The sequence below is a fragment of the Coccinella septempunctata genome, chromosome 8 (genome assembly GCF_907165205.1).
Source record: "Coccinella septempunctata chromosome 8, icCocSept1.1, whole genome shotgun sequence".
NCBI lineage: Eukaryota > Metazoa > Arthropoda > Insecta > Coleoptera > Coccinellidae > Coccinella > Coccinella septempunctata.
Window position 1 is genome coordinate 6,795,643 of NC_058196.1, and position 18,158 is coordinate 6,813,800.

General features: G+C 36.6%; 2 protein-coding genes across 2 annotated transcripts; both read left to right on the forward strand.

Annotated features, from left to right (window-relative positions):
- The first annotated feature begins 4,647 nt into the window (after positions 1-4,647).
- LOC123318244 lies at positions 4,648-5,331 on the forward strand. Its single transcript, XM_044904860.1, has one exon. The coding sequence runs from the start codon at positions 4,648-4,650 to the stop codon at positions 5,329-5,331; it is 684 nt and encodes a 227-aa protein (XP_044760795.1).
- A 672-nt stretch (positions 5,332-6,003) lies between these two features.
- On the forward strand, positions 6,004-6,369 carry LOC123318246. The gene has a single exon (XM_044904861.1). The coding sequence runs from the start codon at positions 6,004-6,006 to the stop codon at positions 6,367-6,369; it is 366 nt and encodes a 121-aa protein (XP_044760796.1).
- The last annotated feature ends 11,789 nt before the right edge of the window (positions 6,370-18,158 follow it).

The window sequence follows — 18,158 nt, forward strand, 5'->3', positions numbered from 1 at the left end:
CTTCTTTCAGTTGGTTGCTGAAATCCTCCCAGTCCTCGAAAGTACCTCCCCTGGGAATAAACCAATCCCTTGCATCTTTTCGTAGTAATTCGTAAACTGATTCGAAAACTTGTTCCAGGGACACTTTACGGGATTCAGCCAGCCTCTCCACTTCTTCAAGGAATCCGGTCACACTTCCAGTGCCATCAAAGGAAATGTTCCATTTGTGTACCGGGATAGTTGGTATTGTTGATCGGGACTCCGGTTCTGATCTGGCAGGTGTAGTGACAATTGGTCGGTCAGGACTTATCCACGGTGCAGGTAAGTGTGGAAAAGACACCCTTCGGGTAGAATTAATCCATCTACCCTGTGTCAGACCGTCAGGTGTTGTTGTCCCACAGTCCTGTGACTGTGTGAGAGGTACCGCTGGTAACTGTCGTAGTAATGCTCTACATGTTTGTCGTGTCTCATTCATGACCTCTTCTAATGTTGGATTCCTTACAGGTGTTCCAGTATGTGAGACATCGACCGCTACAAGAGGATCGACACCCTCTCCCAAGTCGATAAGCGATGGCTCTCGGAGCCCTGAAATCCGTTCCGGTTGGATCGGTGACACACCAGGTGAACTGGGCACCTCCACATCTAAGAGAGACCTCTGATGTCGGTTAGATGGCTGCGGTTGTTCACGATTACTCTTCTGACGTAGCTCCTGTAGTGTTTCCAACGCCTTAGCTGTAGTTGCCTTCATTTGTCCAACTAGTTGTAACTGTGTTGTGTCTGCAGTAACAATAAAGTCCAGCCTTCCTTGTATGTGTATTAATCGGGTGTAAATTCGCGAAAATTCGTTAGCTGCATTCTCATGATTGAAGTTCTGAAGGGATTCCACTAAATCGGTGAGTTTATTTTGACAAATCTCAATCTCGGAGGCGGGATTCAATGACGTTGGGGGTAATAGAGGTTCATTAGACTGAAGTACTTGTCGTAGTAGACTCCGTTTAGTCATCACAGTACCCGGTATCGATTGTCCTCTCAGTTGTAATTCGTATGTAAGTTCATCACTGAGTAACCGGTTCACATCCATGTTCGACATATTATTTTCAATTAAGTCCGATTCAGAACGCACCAATCTTTCACACTCGGTATGTCTTTCACAATCTGTTTAAGTTCTAAGTCCAACCCGGTGAGTTAATCGTTAGCTAACCTACTCACTTAAGTTCGAAGTGGGTATCGGTGTAACCCCAAAAAAAAAAAACAAAATAAAGTCTAAGTCCCGGTGTATCAGAAAAAAAGTCTAAGTTCAAGACCCGGCGCACCAAAATAATCTAAGTCCCGATGTATCACACCAAAAATTTTACAAGTCCAACGTTACTCAAAAAAAATGTCAATCAGTCCCACTAAAGTCCGAAAATATTCGCGAAATACCGCACTCACTCGCAAGTCGTTTCGTATAGTCCGGAAAATTTCCCGAAATTCGAATCGCACCAGAACGCACAGGTTAAATTCCAAATAGTTTTTCAAGTTCAATATCCAGAAAATAAATCGCAATAGGTTTCAGAAAAATCAGCAATAAGTTTCAACAGTACAGGTCAACAGAAAATAAAAGCAGGTAGACAAGTTATCAATAGGGTAATAGGTGATTCACTATTAAACTGATAGGTAAATGAAACCTATTAAATTTTACCAATTGTGACAATAAATTTTCAATGTTCGGAAATTCACTCACCTTCAATACGAAATTAAAACAGTTCAATTCAATAAATCAGAAATAATAAGAAATCGGAATTAATTTTCACTGATATAACGGCGCAACAACAGTTCAGTTTTCAATAACTCAATAAAGTAATCGGCAAAAGGAATAATCACAAATTAATTAAATTATTTCCAATAGGTTTCAACAATAGGAAAATTTTCAGAATATAGTCCAATTCAATTCACAGTATAACAGTTCAATACAGAGTGGCAGGTAATAAAACACAGTTCAAGTTTATTTTTCACAGTTCTCGGTTCAAGAAATAGTTACTCACTGTTTCGGGAATTCATTCACTGTCCGGTTAATGTTTCTCACCTCTGTTGTTTCCTACTAGATTTTGCACTGTCCCTGCTCGGGCGCCATTTTGTAACGTGCGTTTCTCGGAGAAGCCTTAATCTCGAGCGCCAGCTATTCTTTTCAATAGGAAGAATAGCAAACCTACCAGAGTAGCTGCTAGCCAGAGACAGAGCTCGGTGTTGTCTAGGGTAGTAGCGACAACGAAGAAGTCAAAATCGAACTATGTAAAAGTTTATTCACAACTTCGGAAACTAATCACATGTACAAGGGAGATATGTGTGATATAAAATATGAGTGATTCTATCAGTGAAAATACATTCGGGAAATCTTATCCGGTCACGAGCACTTTATGAAATTTATACCGGGTGTGGTGAAAAATTAACGGTTCAATAAAAATGCGCCAACCAGAACTGACGAATGCTAAGGACTTGCTATACGGTATCGGTGTGTAGTTGTATTTCTCCGGGAATGAAACACAATAAGGGCGGGTCGGTTCGTGACTTTTATTCGCTGCCCCAAGGGTTATAGCACACCATGATTGACAGCGAAGAAAATGTCTATTTTTAACGCAACTACGGGATTTCACTGATTACGTGCGGTATCTCTTATTCTCTGCCCCAAGGGTTATAGCACACCATGATTGACAGAAAAGAAGAGATTTCGGATCTAACACTTATGACGCGGAACGCGGACAGGGTAAAGAACGATAAAATACAACAGGAAACGATACAGTACAGCAGTGTCAAAGTTAAAGAAGTAACGGCGTAGGTCTAACAAAGAAACTGGACGGTACAGACGGGGACCTACCTCCTTTGTTTCAAGCACTCGAAACTCAAAGGATTTAAAAAGAAAACTAAAAAATTACCTCTAAGCACTGATGCAAATAACACAAAATGATTATTCTCAACGGCGAAAGTACTACGGAAAATCAACTGAATTTATAATAGAAGTTAGAAACCACGTTAGAAAGCGAAATAATACTCAAGCGAAAGGAAAGCACTGAAGTAAAATTCAAAAGTCGGCCGAAGAACTGAAGTAACAGTCGAAAAGTCGAAAAGTAAAAAAGTGACCGTCGCGGGGGGAAAATTTGCTTTTATAGGCATATCCCCTCTCACGGTAAAAATCTGAAAATTCCAGAATACGACAAGACTGAAAAACGTCGTCAGCTCCGGTTTATCGCATATCAACAGATGAAAAACGTTGAAATCTTCAGCGGCATGTAAGAAAAACAACATGAAATACAGATAAGCGGTTTTTTACATTTACTCTGCCTGTCGGAATGAACGTACGGAATATTCGAGAATTAAAATATTTTCAAAGACGGAAATTTAAAACGAAAAAATTCACTAAGATGAACTCCAATTTTCCTCAGAAAACTGGGGTTCATTACAATCTTCTTTGACAAACCCAAATTTTTGAACCTTTTCCATTGAACTCCATATTATCCAATCAGCCCTGCTAAAGTTCATTTCTAACATTTTCATAATTTTGCTTACATTTTCAGGTGAACTCAAAACTGGTTTGATAGTTTCACGTGCTTTGCCTTTCAAACTCCTATCCAACCTCAATAAATTATCGTAATCATTCAAATCATAAACCTCAGAAGATCTCTTAATTTCGCTAAATAAAAGAGGCCACTCTGTGAGCTCTCCTGAAAACAAAGGTAACTCTTTTAGTTTTTGACGTTCTAGTATTTTTGTTACATTTTCTGTATTTTTGGTGCATAGTTTTACTATATTTAAAAAAAGCATCAGACCTCTATTCAAACTTTCCTTCCCAAGGAAAGACTGGATCTGGCTTCCTTTCAGAATTTGCCACTCGGTCAGAATCACATTTACGTATCCAATTCCTCACCTGATCTTGATCTCTATACATACTTCTTTCAGACATATTGCCTTGTGAACCATCATCAGTGACACCTTCCTCTTCGAGCATCTTCATCTTCAGTTCCAATTCTTTGAAAGCTATTTCTTTTTTGCTTTGAATCATTCGCAATCGTTCCATGCACTCCTCATTTTCAAACCCTTCTTTCAATCGTAGAGCTTCCATTTCCAAATTCAGTCTTGACGTAGTGCTTCTTACTTTTGATTTATTACTTTTTAAACCATAGTTTGAATATGTACACATTTTTTCTCCCTTCATGATTGTTTTCTGTTTTCTTCTGAACTACAGAACCTTTTTCTAACAATGGATCTAATAGACTCACCACCAACTGATTCAAATCAACAGATTTTGCCCTTTCAGCTTCATAATTCTGGCCATTTCTAGACAACATTTTATCACTTCCCCGAGACCAGTCCGCTCTTGCCAACATCTGCACCTAATCGAATCGGTGGAATACCCTTGTTTACTCTCAAACTTCTTCGAAGTGCTGCTTCTCCATGTTCTTTCTTCTCCATAGCGCAGTTCAATATACTTTTTACGAAGGACCACAATAAACTGTACGAATTTTCAACAGTTTATAAAGCAAGTAAAATACGATTTTTACAATTATTTATTTTTTTGCCTTTTTTGACAATCAAACAGAAAAATTTCAACTATTTTCCCAGACTGCTCTTTAAATACATAAAAATATCATTAATATCAAGTGATCAAATGAACCATAAAAAAGCGTCATCGAAATGCCTTCAACATCGACAACAGGTCTGATTCTGCAAAAAACCACCTTGGGATGGATAATTTCTGGAAATACTTCATTAGCAGCGCAACAACCAGAAACTTTGGGATTTATAGCCAACATCGATCATGATATTGATGAAAAACTGACGAAATTCTGGGAAATAAAGGAGGTCCAGTCCACCCCCAACTCATTGGACGATATGGAATACAGCAAGAAATTCTACAAAAGCACCCATAGACGCATTTCGAGTATAAGATACGAAATAAGGTTACCCTTCAAAAATGATGCGAATCACCTTGGAGAATCAAGAAAGAAAGCTGTCGCACGATTTCTGCAATTGGAGAAGAAATTTCGCAACAACAAAAAACTAGAGGCCGATTATAAACAATTTATGCTACAATACGTCGAACTCAATCATATGAAAGCCGTGACACCTATAGGCCAAGGTCAAACATATGACTCACATTACTTTATACCGCACCAATACGTACTGAAGGAAAGAAAACCAATACGTGTTGTATTCGACGCCAGTTCAAAAACGAGCAGTCTCAATGACATACTTCACACAGGTCCAAGATTACAAAGAGACTTAGTAGATATTCTTTTACAATGGAGAGTCTTCGAAATAGCACTCACTGCTGATATTGAAAAAATGTATCGGCAAATCATACTGTCTAGAGGATAGACAATTTTACCGGATTATATGGAGATTTTCCGAGAACGAACCACTTGAAGAATTTGAACTGAAAACGGTCACATATGGAACTGCACCCGCTGCCTATCTGGCTATTAGGACATTGCTTCAGCTGGCTCATAACGAATATACAAGCTGTCTCAGAGCAGCCGAAATTGTGAAGAAGAATTTTTATGTCGACGACCTGCTCATAAGCGCTCCAAGTCAAGAAGAAGCAGCATTCATACAACATGAAACTACAGCTCTACTCAGAAAAGGTGGATTCAATCTACGAAAATGGAGCAGCAATCTTACTATCCTTCGTCAACGAAGTCCACGAATTTGGGGAAAAAGGCAAAAATAGCACGGTGAAGGCACTAGGAATTGTATGGAACCCTCATACGGATAGTATTCAATAAAAAATACGCCTAGACCAAACGACGGCCACAACCAAGGGGAAAATCCTTTCCGAGATTGCTACCATCTTTGATCCTTTAGGACTATTATCACCCTGCATCATAAGGGCAAAAATGCCCATGCAGGACATATGGAAGAATAATTACGCTTGGGATGATGAACTGCCATCAAACATAGTCGACTTCTGGAAAAACCTTCAAGGAAGAATTAAGCAGCCTTGAAGCGATATCAATTCCTCGTTGGTTCCAATACAGACCTTATTATATGATGGAGATCCATTCCTACAGCGACGCATCTCTCAACGGTTATGGATGTGCTATCTACATCAAGATCATCGATGAAAATGGAATGACGCACATCACCCTTCTGATGTCAAGATCCAAAGTCAGTCCAGTGAAGAATGCCACCATATTCCCCAGATTAGAACTATGTGCAGCCCTTCTACTCGCCAAGACCACAACCAGGGCTGTAACTGCACTCAGCTTACTAAAAGTACCAATATTTGCATGGACCGACTCAACAATAACTATTGCATGGATAAAAAGCCAATCCTACCAGATGGAAAAGTTTTGTTGCAAACCGAGTTCAAGAAATTCACAAACACATCGGACCAGAAAATTGGTACCACGTTAGATCTGAGAATAACCCAGCAGATCTAGTCTCAAGGGGTACCACTCCGAATCCATTGAAGAACTCGAGAATATGGTGGAATGGACCACAACTGCTGCAGCAGCGAACCGAGAGCATCATTAAAAGGGCGAAAAAGACGACAATACCAGACACCACCCAAGAAATCAAAAAGAATCACTATCTGTTATTGCACACAGCATCCAATGAAGATTTCGACCTGATTTAACGATATTCAGAATGGAGCAAAACAAAAATAATAGCGGCGCATTGTCTTCGCTTCATATACAATGCTCGACACTTGGACGCACGATACGAGAAATTCATCACCGTAGCTGAACTGCAACATAGGAAATAGCGTTGTTAAAAATAATTCAACGCATACACTACTCAACAGAGCAAATGGACTTGCATCGACACAAAGAAGTTATTCAAAGGGTACACTCCGTTCATTGAGCCCATTCATGGACGAACAAGGATTACTCAGGGTAGGAGGAAGACTCCACAATTCCAACCTATCCTTCAACGAAAAACACTCCATTATAATTCCACCGAAAGGCCATATCAATGAGCTGATAATTCCAGATGCACATGCACGGACGTTGAACGGAGGAAATCAATTAACCACGGCATTTATCCGACAAAAATACTGGATTGTCCAAGCAAGGAGCAAAATACGGCACATCATCCACAGATGTGTCACATGCACACGTCAAAAGGCCTCCACTCAAAATCACCAAATGGAAACCCTACCAGCAGTAAGAATCACTCCATCGCATCCATTTACCAATACAGGCATAGACTATGCAGGACCCATCCCACTCAGAATGTCAAAGGGACGTGGTGCCAAGTCCTATAAGGGATAGGGATCAGTGTTTTAATCGCCAAGGAATTCAACACAGAATGGCACTGGATACCTCCCTATAGTCCGCACTTTGGAGGGCGGGAAAGTGGAGTACGTTCCCCAAAATACCATGTAAAAAGAGTCATTGGTAATGCACCCTTGACCTTTGAAGAAAGAACCACCTTGCTGTGCCAAATAGAGGCGTGCTTGAACTCTCGGCCCTTATTAACACTAGGAAGCCGACCTCAGGACACCAATCTATTAACGCCTGAGCATTTCCTGATTGGGCAACCCTGAATGTCACCCCCCGATGATCACGACATCTCAGAGGATAAGAACTCATCACTCAGAAGATGGAAACTAGTTCAAAAAATGAAAAGAGACTTCTTGAAAACTTGGACAAAGGAGTACCTAACCCGGCTACAACAAAGGACAAAATGGCAGAATGTCACAAAAAATATCGAACTGGGAGACATTGTATTACTAAAACAATATAATATCGACCCAAATGGCCACTAGCGAAAGTAACGGAAATCCACCCTGGATCTGATGTATTAGTACGAGTTTTCACAGCTCGCACCGAAAAATCGAACGAAGTGAAAATACCAATAACAAAAGTTTGTAGACTGCCAATCAAGAACGAAGAAAAAATCACCTCTGATATGCAAACCAAGGACAGAACGAGTTCTTGAAAGCAATCCACCTCCGGTTTCTGCACAATCACCGCAATTCTGACTCTTACACTGCTACTCATGTTGACTCCAACAAGAGCAAATTTCACAATAAAATCACTTAATCCTGGCCTCTAAATCGAACACCTGGGATCTGCATACGTTGACGGAGGTACCTTCCGCTTGGACTTCAACATTTCTTGGGCCCAAATTCATCACGATGAAGAAAACGTTAATAGTACAGCCACAAAATACGAACAACTATGTTTACGCGTTCTTGAACATGCTGAAGATACGCACTGCAACGAATTGGTACATCATCTCTACGATATGGCAGGAGAAATCTCACTACACATCAAAAACATCCGAGATTACACGAAAAATCGATTCAAGAGAGGATTGTTCGGCAAGTTCATGACCTCTGTCTTTGGGGAGAATGATGAAGTCTATCACCAAATAGATGGACTACAAGAAAATCAGCAGCATCTCATCGACACAACAAGTCATCAGTCCAAACTTAATTTTTCCGCTATAACGTCCATGGAAAAAAGTGAAAAAAGAATCATGAAAAAACTGGAGCACTTCCAACATAAAAATGCTGTGGACAAAAACCAACTCATGTTACAAATTCTTCTAAACTTTCAATTAGCCAACAATTATCTCCAAGAGGTCCTGAACAAATATAAAAAAAAATCACGGAAATTTGCTACTATAGTGGTCATCTAGGAGAATTCTTTACACCTGATGAAATCCATCACATAATTCAAGATGCGAATTCGAAGCTACCATCCACTTTGTCCATCCTTAACCGACCGATAAGGAAAATGAATGAATGTTTGAAAATACATGTATTCTTATTCATCATCGACAGACATCGTTTCGATCTCATCAAGGCCACACTTATTCCACAGAATAAATCCAATGGAATTTTCACGACGATCGCAATGGAAAATTCTTATATGGCTATCGAATACAATATCCAAAAATATTTCGAAATCTCTGAGAACGACATAAGCAAAGAGGTTGAAGTAGGACCACATCTATATATCTTTGGACCCAGACTTATTCGAGATGTGGAACGTTATCCCAATTGCATTACGGATCAAATTTACAATACAACCCCCAAACCACATTGTGCATGTTTACGCCACGCAAATCATCAAAGACATAACTGGAGCCCACTTCATGATAGTAGTTGTTTGCTATTAACCACAAACAAAATAAAAACAACTGCCATTGTATGCTCCGGACAGCGACATCCTATCACATTACAAAACAGTAGAATCGTAAAACTAACACACACATTGCATAATCGGTACCAATAGAGTCTCGATACAAACAAGGTTGGACGCATCGAAATCAATTAAGCATGCATATGAGGTGCCGAGTCCGCTGAATTGGAATGAACTGGTAGCAAATACCACATCCACCTTGCACAGTATCCCATTACCAATGTTTGATGAAGGAACGAACATTCAAGATTTATCCAACCTAGAGAAAGAAGCAGAAGAGGAGAAAGATGGCTTGTCTAACTACAGTTAGTCTTACGACAGGACTATACACATGGAATAAATGGTGTAAACAGGGAAGCAATTCACAGGATACTGCTCCACATGATGCAACCAATGACGACTGGACTCTTCACCCACTAAGTTCCAACTCAGATGAACCAGGGGATCCCGTTAGCGAGTACAGCGAATCCGTCGCCCGGGATAATGTCTGATATTCATAAAAAGATTATCAGACAGGCTGCAATATTGCAAATTTAGGGCGAACAAATACAACTGAAATGCGGCACTTTTAATGAATTGCATTACTTGTGAGGATTTGGCCCAGACTTCTTGATCGCTAAATATCATTAAGTAATTAGGTAGTTACGAAATATTAGATTCAATATAAATAGATGTAGGAACTCTGAGAAAAATGATATGGTTTACATTTATCGAATATTTATTTGATCCGAATTTATTAACTATGAATTTAATAGGCTTATAATAAATAAACGTGATTTTCCTCAAAGAAATTCAGAAATTTCAGTTACTTATAGTTAATGACAAATTTATTAAAGCCCAATTTATTTGGTCCAAATATTGTTTATTCGATAGAAATGAATATCGTTTTGTTTTCTTAGTCTAAAACTTTATTTCCCAGAAATATATAGTTTATAAATAATCAATTTATTTTAATTAATATTAAAAAAAATTTATTTGCCAGCTGTTAGAAATTGGAGTAATTTTTAACCCAACTCTATCAACTCGGTGCACAACTCTATGAACTCGGTGACTGTGTTTATCGTTACATTCTTCTGTGAACGTAACCTTTAAATCGCTGTCAATCAGCTGTTCAAAATAAACCTGTTGAATCTGCTCAATTCAATTTTTCGATTCTAGATTCTCCGTTCGCTCAAGTGAATTGGAACTTGGTGTGAATTGTTAACGTGATTTTTTAGTGCACTCTCAACCTTCTCAGTCAACTCAAATCGAATAATATTATTTTATATTTGTCACTCGATTAACATCTCAAAAGGTACAGTACGTTTTTCATACTACAAAATATGTAATCATTTTTTGCATGTGGTTCGTTAGAATATCACTAATATAATTTTCCTCTCAACATTCACTCCATCGCTATGCCTTTTCTCACTATTACATTTGAAATATTCTGCTCTACATATCTCTATCATATTTACATGTATATTTTTTCAATTGTCTCCAAATCTCTCAATCAACCACGTGCTCAATGTACCTAACTGCTTCAACCTCCTCAAAATACATCGATATTCCATTCGCTTAAAATGACATCACCTCGAAAACCACTCACATTTTAATTTCTGTGATTTTAGCACCAAGTTCACATTTCACACCACTCTATTAGAAGCTTATATAGTTGTATTCACTCTCATTTTGTATACATGTCACCTCAGATTAACTTTACACCTCTTAGGATGGGACTTCTCAGGCCTCTCAAGTTTCAGGTACCTCTACGCTCAAGTTGGACACTTCGAAGGCTTCTCATAGACCAGATCGAGATCCATCTCACTACACTCAGAACTCTGAATAAAGGACTGCACTCAATTAACTCTCTTGGACAGACTGGTTTATGATAACGCTCGAGGAGGTCCAACCTGATTTCAACTCAATAAGTATAATTTATTATAAACTTGTGCATGACTCCATTACCTGAAAATTATGATGCCTTATTTCTTTTCTCTAACGTTATGAACTGCTCTTCTTGTTTCATCTCAATTATGATTACTATTCATTAATTCTTTCTACGTTTACAATACAGGGTCTTTCACGAGGAACCTCACCCATATTTATACGGGAAATTACTGAATGTATTTTCATGAAATTCAGCACTTATAAGTATTTCACGATGCTGATGAAATCTAAAATATTTTCAAGGCATGAGCATCTCCGGTTTTTCCGAAAATGACGTCAACTTCCGTTTTTCAAATTGGAACACCATTTTTTTATTGCAGAAATAGATTCCTTAGAAAATTTCAAGTTATTTTGATGTAACATTTTTCAGTTTTGGTTGGAAAATTCTCTCTGAGCGAGAAAATTCGAAAAAAAAATCGAAAATAGAGCTCCGCTGAAACAAGAATAACTTCGAGGTTTTTTTATGGAAAATTTTCATTTTTGGGATTTTTCAAGATGTAAGATTGATATATCCACTTTAAAAATCGAAATCGCGATTCATGATACAGGGAGTGAAAAAATCGCTTTAGAAGTTGGGGATGACAAAATCGTGAAAAATCAATTTTTTCAAATTAGAAACCCATTTTTTCATGGCAGATATTGAATCTACGTTAAAAAATAATGTGAGTGTATGCATCACACCCTTGCCCTAAAATGGATATTTTCTGAGTTATTCAAAAAAAACTGTTTTTCGTCTTGAATTTTCAGTTATTTCTTTTCCCTTCACGACAAAGAGATGAAATTTTCAGGAACTGTTATTTGAACCATGCTGTAGATTTTTCACCTCTTCTTGAAACCGACTTCAAGTTACTATTAGGAGAACCATAGCAAACTCTCGCAGTTATAACTAGAGAAGATGCTCAAAGTTTCGACCGTTAAGGACCCCGCACACTTACTTAGGAAAAGCGGGTCCAGTGAATTTTCCCCATTTTTACATATTATATTTATACCAACCTTAGGAACAATATATTAGATTTTCACGGAGGTCTTACATCCGGTTTGTTCTATAGGGCGTTCCAAAATTGCCGCTACGGAAAAATGATTCTTTAAATTTTGATGATAATTCTTCTAATTTTCAAAACTTCATCATGATGCCTTGGGTTCTGAATGACAAGATATCACAGATATCCAAACACCGCCCACCACGTTAAGTTTCATATACATATACAGGCTGTTCCATGAAGCTGTTTAAGTAACTGAATGTAACTTTGTTAGTGACTTTGGGACCACCCTGAGTTTTTCAAAATATGATACCATGATGTATGTCCACCTCTGTAGGAAGTTTCATTAATGTACAAAGAACAGTTGCAAAATTATTCAGGTTTACATTCGGATTTCATACAATTTTTCTTCAAAACTTATCTGTAGTTGAGATTGCTGTCAAGGAATATTGGTTTTCATTCATTATAATTATTATGATAGGTTTTGACGGTCAGTCCAAAGGTGTTTTTATTCAGGAATGTACAGGGTGGACATTATTCGGTGTCACTAATCTCCTCATTTCGCTGTCTGTTTATATAGAAAAACAGTATTATCATTCCAGGTTGACACCATGATGTATGTACAAAGAACAGTTGTAAAATTATTCAGGTTTAAATTCGGATTTCATACAATTTCACTTTCAAACTTATCTGTAGTTGAGATTATTGTCAATTATTTTATTTTATATGAATTTTGTAGGCTACTTTGTGACCTTTCAATGTGACGTTTGGTGTGATTGTTTAAACGGTTGGTTAGCTTTCCTTCTGTTAAGTAATTTTCATTTTGCTTTTTTTTAATCATAATTGGTATAGAGTTATAGAAAGTTAATGTGAAAAGACAGCAATGAATGCGCGAAATAGATATGCATGTTTCCTATGTGATGATAGGTTTCCATTAAATAACCTCAGACGAATAGATAGGGAAGATGATGTCGATAAAAGAAATCTGGCTATTTTGAAGCGTGAAGTATTAGAAATGTATATATGTATATACATTAGATAATACTGCTTTTCTATATAAACAGATTTTGAGATAGCGAAATGAGGAGATTAGTGATACCGAATAATGTCCATCCTGTACATTCCTGAATAAAAACACTTTTAGACCGACCGTCAATACCTATCATAATAATTATAATGAATGAAAACTTTTATTCCTTGACAGCAATCTCAACTACAGATAAGGTTTGAAGAAAAATTGTATGAAATCCGAATTTAAACCTGAATAATTTTGCAACTGTTCTTTGTACATTGATGAAACTTCCTACAGAGGTGGACATACATCATGGTATCATATTTTGAAAAACTCAGGGTGGTCCCAAAGTCACTAACAAAGTTACATTCAGTTACTTAAACAGCTTCATGGAACAGCCTGTATAACGAAACTTAAAGTAGCGGGCGGTGTTTGGATATCTGTGATATCTTGTTATTCAGAACCCAAGGCATCATGATAAAATTTTGAAAATTAGAAGAATTATCATCAAAATTTAAAGATTCATTTTTCCGTAGCTGAAATTTTGGAACGCCCTATAGAACAAACCAGATGTAAGACCTCCGTGAAAATCTAATATATTGTTCTTAAGGTTGATATAAATATAATATGTAAAAATGGGGAAAATTCACTGGACCCGCTTTTCCTAAGTAAGTGTGCGGGGTCCTTTCTAGACATTTATTTATACGTCTCAGGAATGCTTCGTGCGTTGCTCTTCTTATTTCATCGGGAGGAAGAGATCTGCAAAAGTGTTTAAAAACCAAATTGAGTTTCAAAAATATGAATCTAAAAATCTAAATAAACCTGAACGCATTTCTGACTCGTTCTATGCAGTCCTCTTTATCAGTCAGGGGAGTTGAGTAGACAATATTTTTTATCCTACCCCAAACATAATAGTCTAAAGGAGTTAAATCGGGAGAACGTGGTGGCCAAAGATGTGGACCATTGTTCGCCAACCATCGATCTTCAAATAGCCTGTAGAGGATATTTGACACATTGAGTGAATTGTGTGGAGGCGCGCCATCTTGTTGATACTATAAGTCATTATGGTTCTGTACTAGTGGCTCAATTATTTGAGTCAATATGTCAGAATATCTATCTCCTAAGGGAGAACATTCTTCAAATAATGCAAACATGTGTAGTGTTCTATCTTACCAGTTAAAATCCCATCATAAATGTGAACATCGAGAATTGCATTATTTTTGATGGCGCAAAAAACATTGAAACTCCAGGTCTCTTGAAAGTTCCATTGTCTGAAGTGGTGGTTGTTCTCTTCATCCCAATAATGACTGTTATGCCTATTGAAAGAACCATTCTTTGTGAATTTAGATTCATCTGTCCAAATAATACAGTCCAAAAAGTTTTCATTCTCTCGAAATCGAATCATCATAGCTTCGCAAAACTCTGTTCTCCTGACGAAATCAGTTTCCTTCAAATGCTGTACCCTATTGAATTCATATGGGTGCATTTTATGTTTTTTCAATATTCTCCAAACACTCGATTGAGATAATCCCAGATCAATCTCGGCATCTTTGAGAGAATTTCGAGGATTCACACGAAAATATGCAAGAACTATAATTTCGTTGTTCTCATCTTCTACTACACTTTTTTCTCTGTGTATAGTTTTCTTAACGAAAGATCCGACATTTCTCAAGTTTGTCATGGTTCTGTTAATGGTATCTCTCGTTGGTCTGGGTCGGTCAGGAAACCTCTCAATGAACAGTCGAATCGTTCTATCTACAACTTTATTACATTCTCCATGAAGTAGAATGAGATTTAAATAATCTTCATTGGTAAAATTAGGCATAGTGATCGATTTTATAACTCAATACGAATTATCACCAAATTAATAGTAAACACAAAATGCTACTGAATAAAGAGGAATTTGGCAGATGTAATTAATGATATCTATCATAAAAAAAAAGAATGTAAAACTAGTAAGTTTTTGCATATGGTTCATAAGGAATTATTTATTTATCACTGGAGAGAAAATCGATGGCCGATTAGTTGAAATAAAGAGGTTTCCGATACAAATTTGAATCAAAATTCGCCATCTATTAGGAACAACCTGTTACTTTTTTCTCTTGCATATTAGGGTAGTAAAATCTAAAACATTGTTTAAGTAACAGTTCCTGAAAATTTCATCTTTTTGGCGTGAAGGCAAAAGAAATAGCTGAAAATTCAAGGCGAAAAAAAAAGTTTTTCGTGAATAACTCAGAAAATATCCCCTTTAGGGCACGGGTGTGATGCTTACACTCACATTATTCTTTAACGTAGATTCAATATCTGCCATAAAAAAATGGGGTTCTAATTTGAAAAACTTGATTTTTCACGATTTTGTCATCCCTAACTTTGAAAGCGATTTTTTCACCCCCTGTATCATGAATCGCGATTTCGATTTTTAAAGTGGATACATCAATCTTACATCTTGAAAAATCCCAAAAATGAAAATTTTCCATAAAAAAACCTCGAAGTTATTCTTGTTTCAGCGGACCCCTATTTTCGATTTTTTTTTCGAATTTTCCCGCTCAGAGAGAATTTTCCAACCAAAACTGAAAAATGTTACATCAAAATAACTTGAAATTTTCTAGGGAATCTATTTCTGCAATAAAAAAATGGTGTTCTAATTTGAAAAACGGAAGTTGACGTCATTTCCGGAAAAACCGGAGATGCTCATGCCTTGAAAATATTTTAGATTTCATCAGCATCGTGAAATACTTATAAGTGCTGAATTTCATGAAAATACGTTCAGTAGTTTCCCGTATAAATATGGGTGAGGTTCCTCGTGAAAGACCCTGTATTTCATTTCTCTACATTGCAGCTGTAACACAACTCACCTCAATCTATGTACTCTCATAAAAAACCTTCTGCTTTTCTAATAGATTTGCTATTCCTGTAAGCGTTGGTAATCATCTCTCTCATTCTGTCTTATTACACCTGTCTCACTACATTATATATCTCTAACTTCTCAATTTGTCACTGCAACCTTCTGTTTTTCTCATAGCGAGACAGTTTATGAAATCGTGAACTATGTATATCACTGTAAACGTTGTGCTTGCATGACACTCACATCAATTCATAAATATCAAGCTCAATTATTATGCAACTCAAAATACATGAACACGTTTTGATGTAAATCTCTCTCAATTCTTATCAAGCACATAATAACTGATCTTGTACACGATACATGAAATTCACTCAACCTGCTCTTTCTCTCAAGCAAATACAACGTTGATTTTCTCGTTGAAACATTACTCTTAAATTCTCTCAATAACTTCTCAATAATTGTAAATAGGTTCACTCTGTTTAGATGTTGTATATAATTTTACTCACATGCGAGTGTCTATTTATTATGTGAAGTGTTTGATGTACAATAGAGATTTTATTTTACCATCTCCAACTCAATCATTTGGTAACAGTCCACTTTCAAGTAATTGCCAAAAATCTCAGCACCTAGATTTTTGAACACCAGCTATGAAATTATTCTCGACTTGTCGAAGCAAAGCGTCAGTACTGGTATTCTACTATTGAAATTTGATGCAATACAGGGAGATTTCCAGATTTTTTTGAATTTTATAGATCGCTGATTTCTTTTTTGTGGCTTGAGAGTTTGGACAAGCTTTTTAGAGCGGTTTCTAAAAATAATTTCTTGTCTATGCATAGACACCATGTTGTTAAAAAGAGTGATTGGAGTGAAGTGAAGTGAAGTGGGTTCAGTGAGTGTTTTCAATTATGTGGAGAACATTCTGGAGGAGGAAGGATTACCCCATTCGAAAAAGGTTAATTTTTTGAGGATTCAATCAGACACAGGAGAAGGTTCGTTATTTTTTATGGCGCTGCTGATATGTCTATGACTTATTTTGTATTTTTTTGTTATTTTTTTTTCAAATTGAGTGATAATGATAATGATACATGTCAGCTTTTTCTAATTTTTCATCTGTAATGATAAATTGAAAATAAATGTATTTTCATTGGAGAGTTTTGATTAACCTTGTATTAATGGACTGAATTCAATAGGTTCATCTCTCAACAAACCTGATAATAACTATTAAGGAAGTTCATTATTACTAATAACGAAGCTTATTATATATAAACGAAAAAATCAATTCATTATTAATAAATATATTTCAATGTATTGATTATTAAGAAATATTTATTTAAATATCTCCAATAATGCATTTATTTCTGAGAAATATAGATTCATTACGCCATATTCGAATAAAGCCCATATTACGTATTAATAAATATGCATTATAGTTCATAAATTGTTTTCTCAGTGAACCTGAAATAAAGCATTCTTCAGTTTCTTCTTACTTAATTCACTACTGTGAGTAGTCAAACCCAAAGAAGTGAGCCTTACCACTTCACTATCTCTTACAATAGTATAGTTGAAGTTTTTGTAGACATTTTTTCTTTCATCTTGTTTTTTTGTTGTATCATAATTTTTTTTTCATATTTGTTTTCGATAAAATTATTGTAGGAGGTTAAGTAGAATAGCTATAGGCTAAACTTCGCCTCATTATCGTATTCATAGAGTACAAAATAAAGGCCCTTTTTTATTATTATTATTATTATATTATAAGAATTCGAAAGAAAGTACTACCCCATTGTATCTGAATCAACAAGGGCCTATGAATGCAGTCAGTTAGTTTATTGGGTATTAGTAGGTGCTGTGCATGTGTAACGTTTCAATTCTCGCGGTAAATTTAGGGATTTAAACGTCAGAGTTCGAGCGCATTCAATATTGCGCCGTATGCGTTGAATTTTTTGTTGATTCTCCTTTCCATACGTTTCTTAAAATGGAATCAATCTAAATTTGGTGACTGAGAGAGAAATATCGAAGCATTGTAGCGAACCGTCAAGGGATTTTAAATTTCTACTCTCGTAATTAATCAAGGTGTTTTTCGTTGTATAACTTGATTGAAACTCTTTAAAAGAGATTTTTTTATGTCATCCAAATATATCAAACCCCGCTAAGATCAAAAGTAAGTTAAAGTTCTTCAGAAAGGAGAGTCGACAAGAATTTCTATTGTTTTAGGGTTTATTTTTTTGTATGCTTATCACTGCATCATTGTAAAACGCCGGTTGGATATTATTGGCTCACAGTGG

Coding starts and splice junctions, on each gene's coding strand:
- LOC123318244 (XM_044904860.1), top strand. CDS start 4,648: ATGCCTTCAACATCGACAACAGGTCTGATTCTGCAAAAAACCACCTTG.
- LOC123318246 (XM_044904861.1), top strand. CDS start 6,004: ATGGAGATCCATTCCTACAGCGACGCATCTCTCAACGGTTATGGATGT.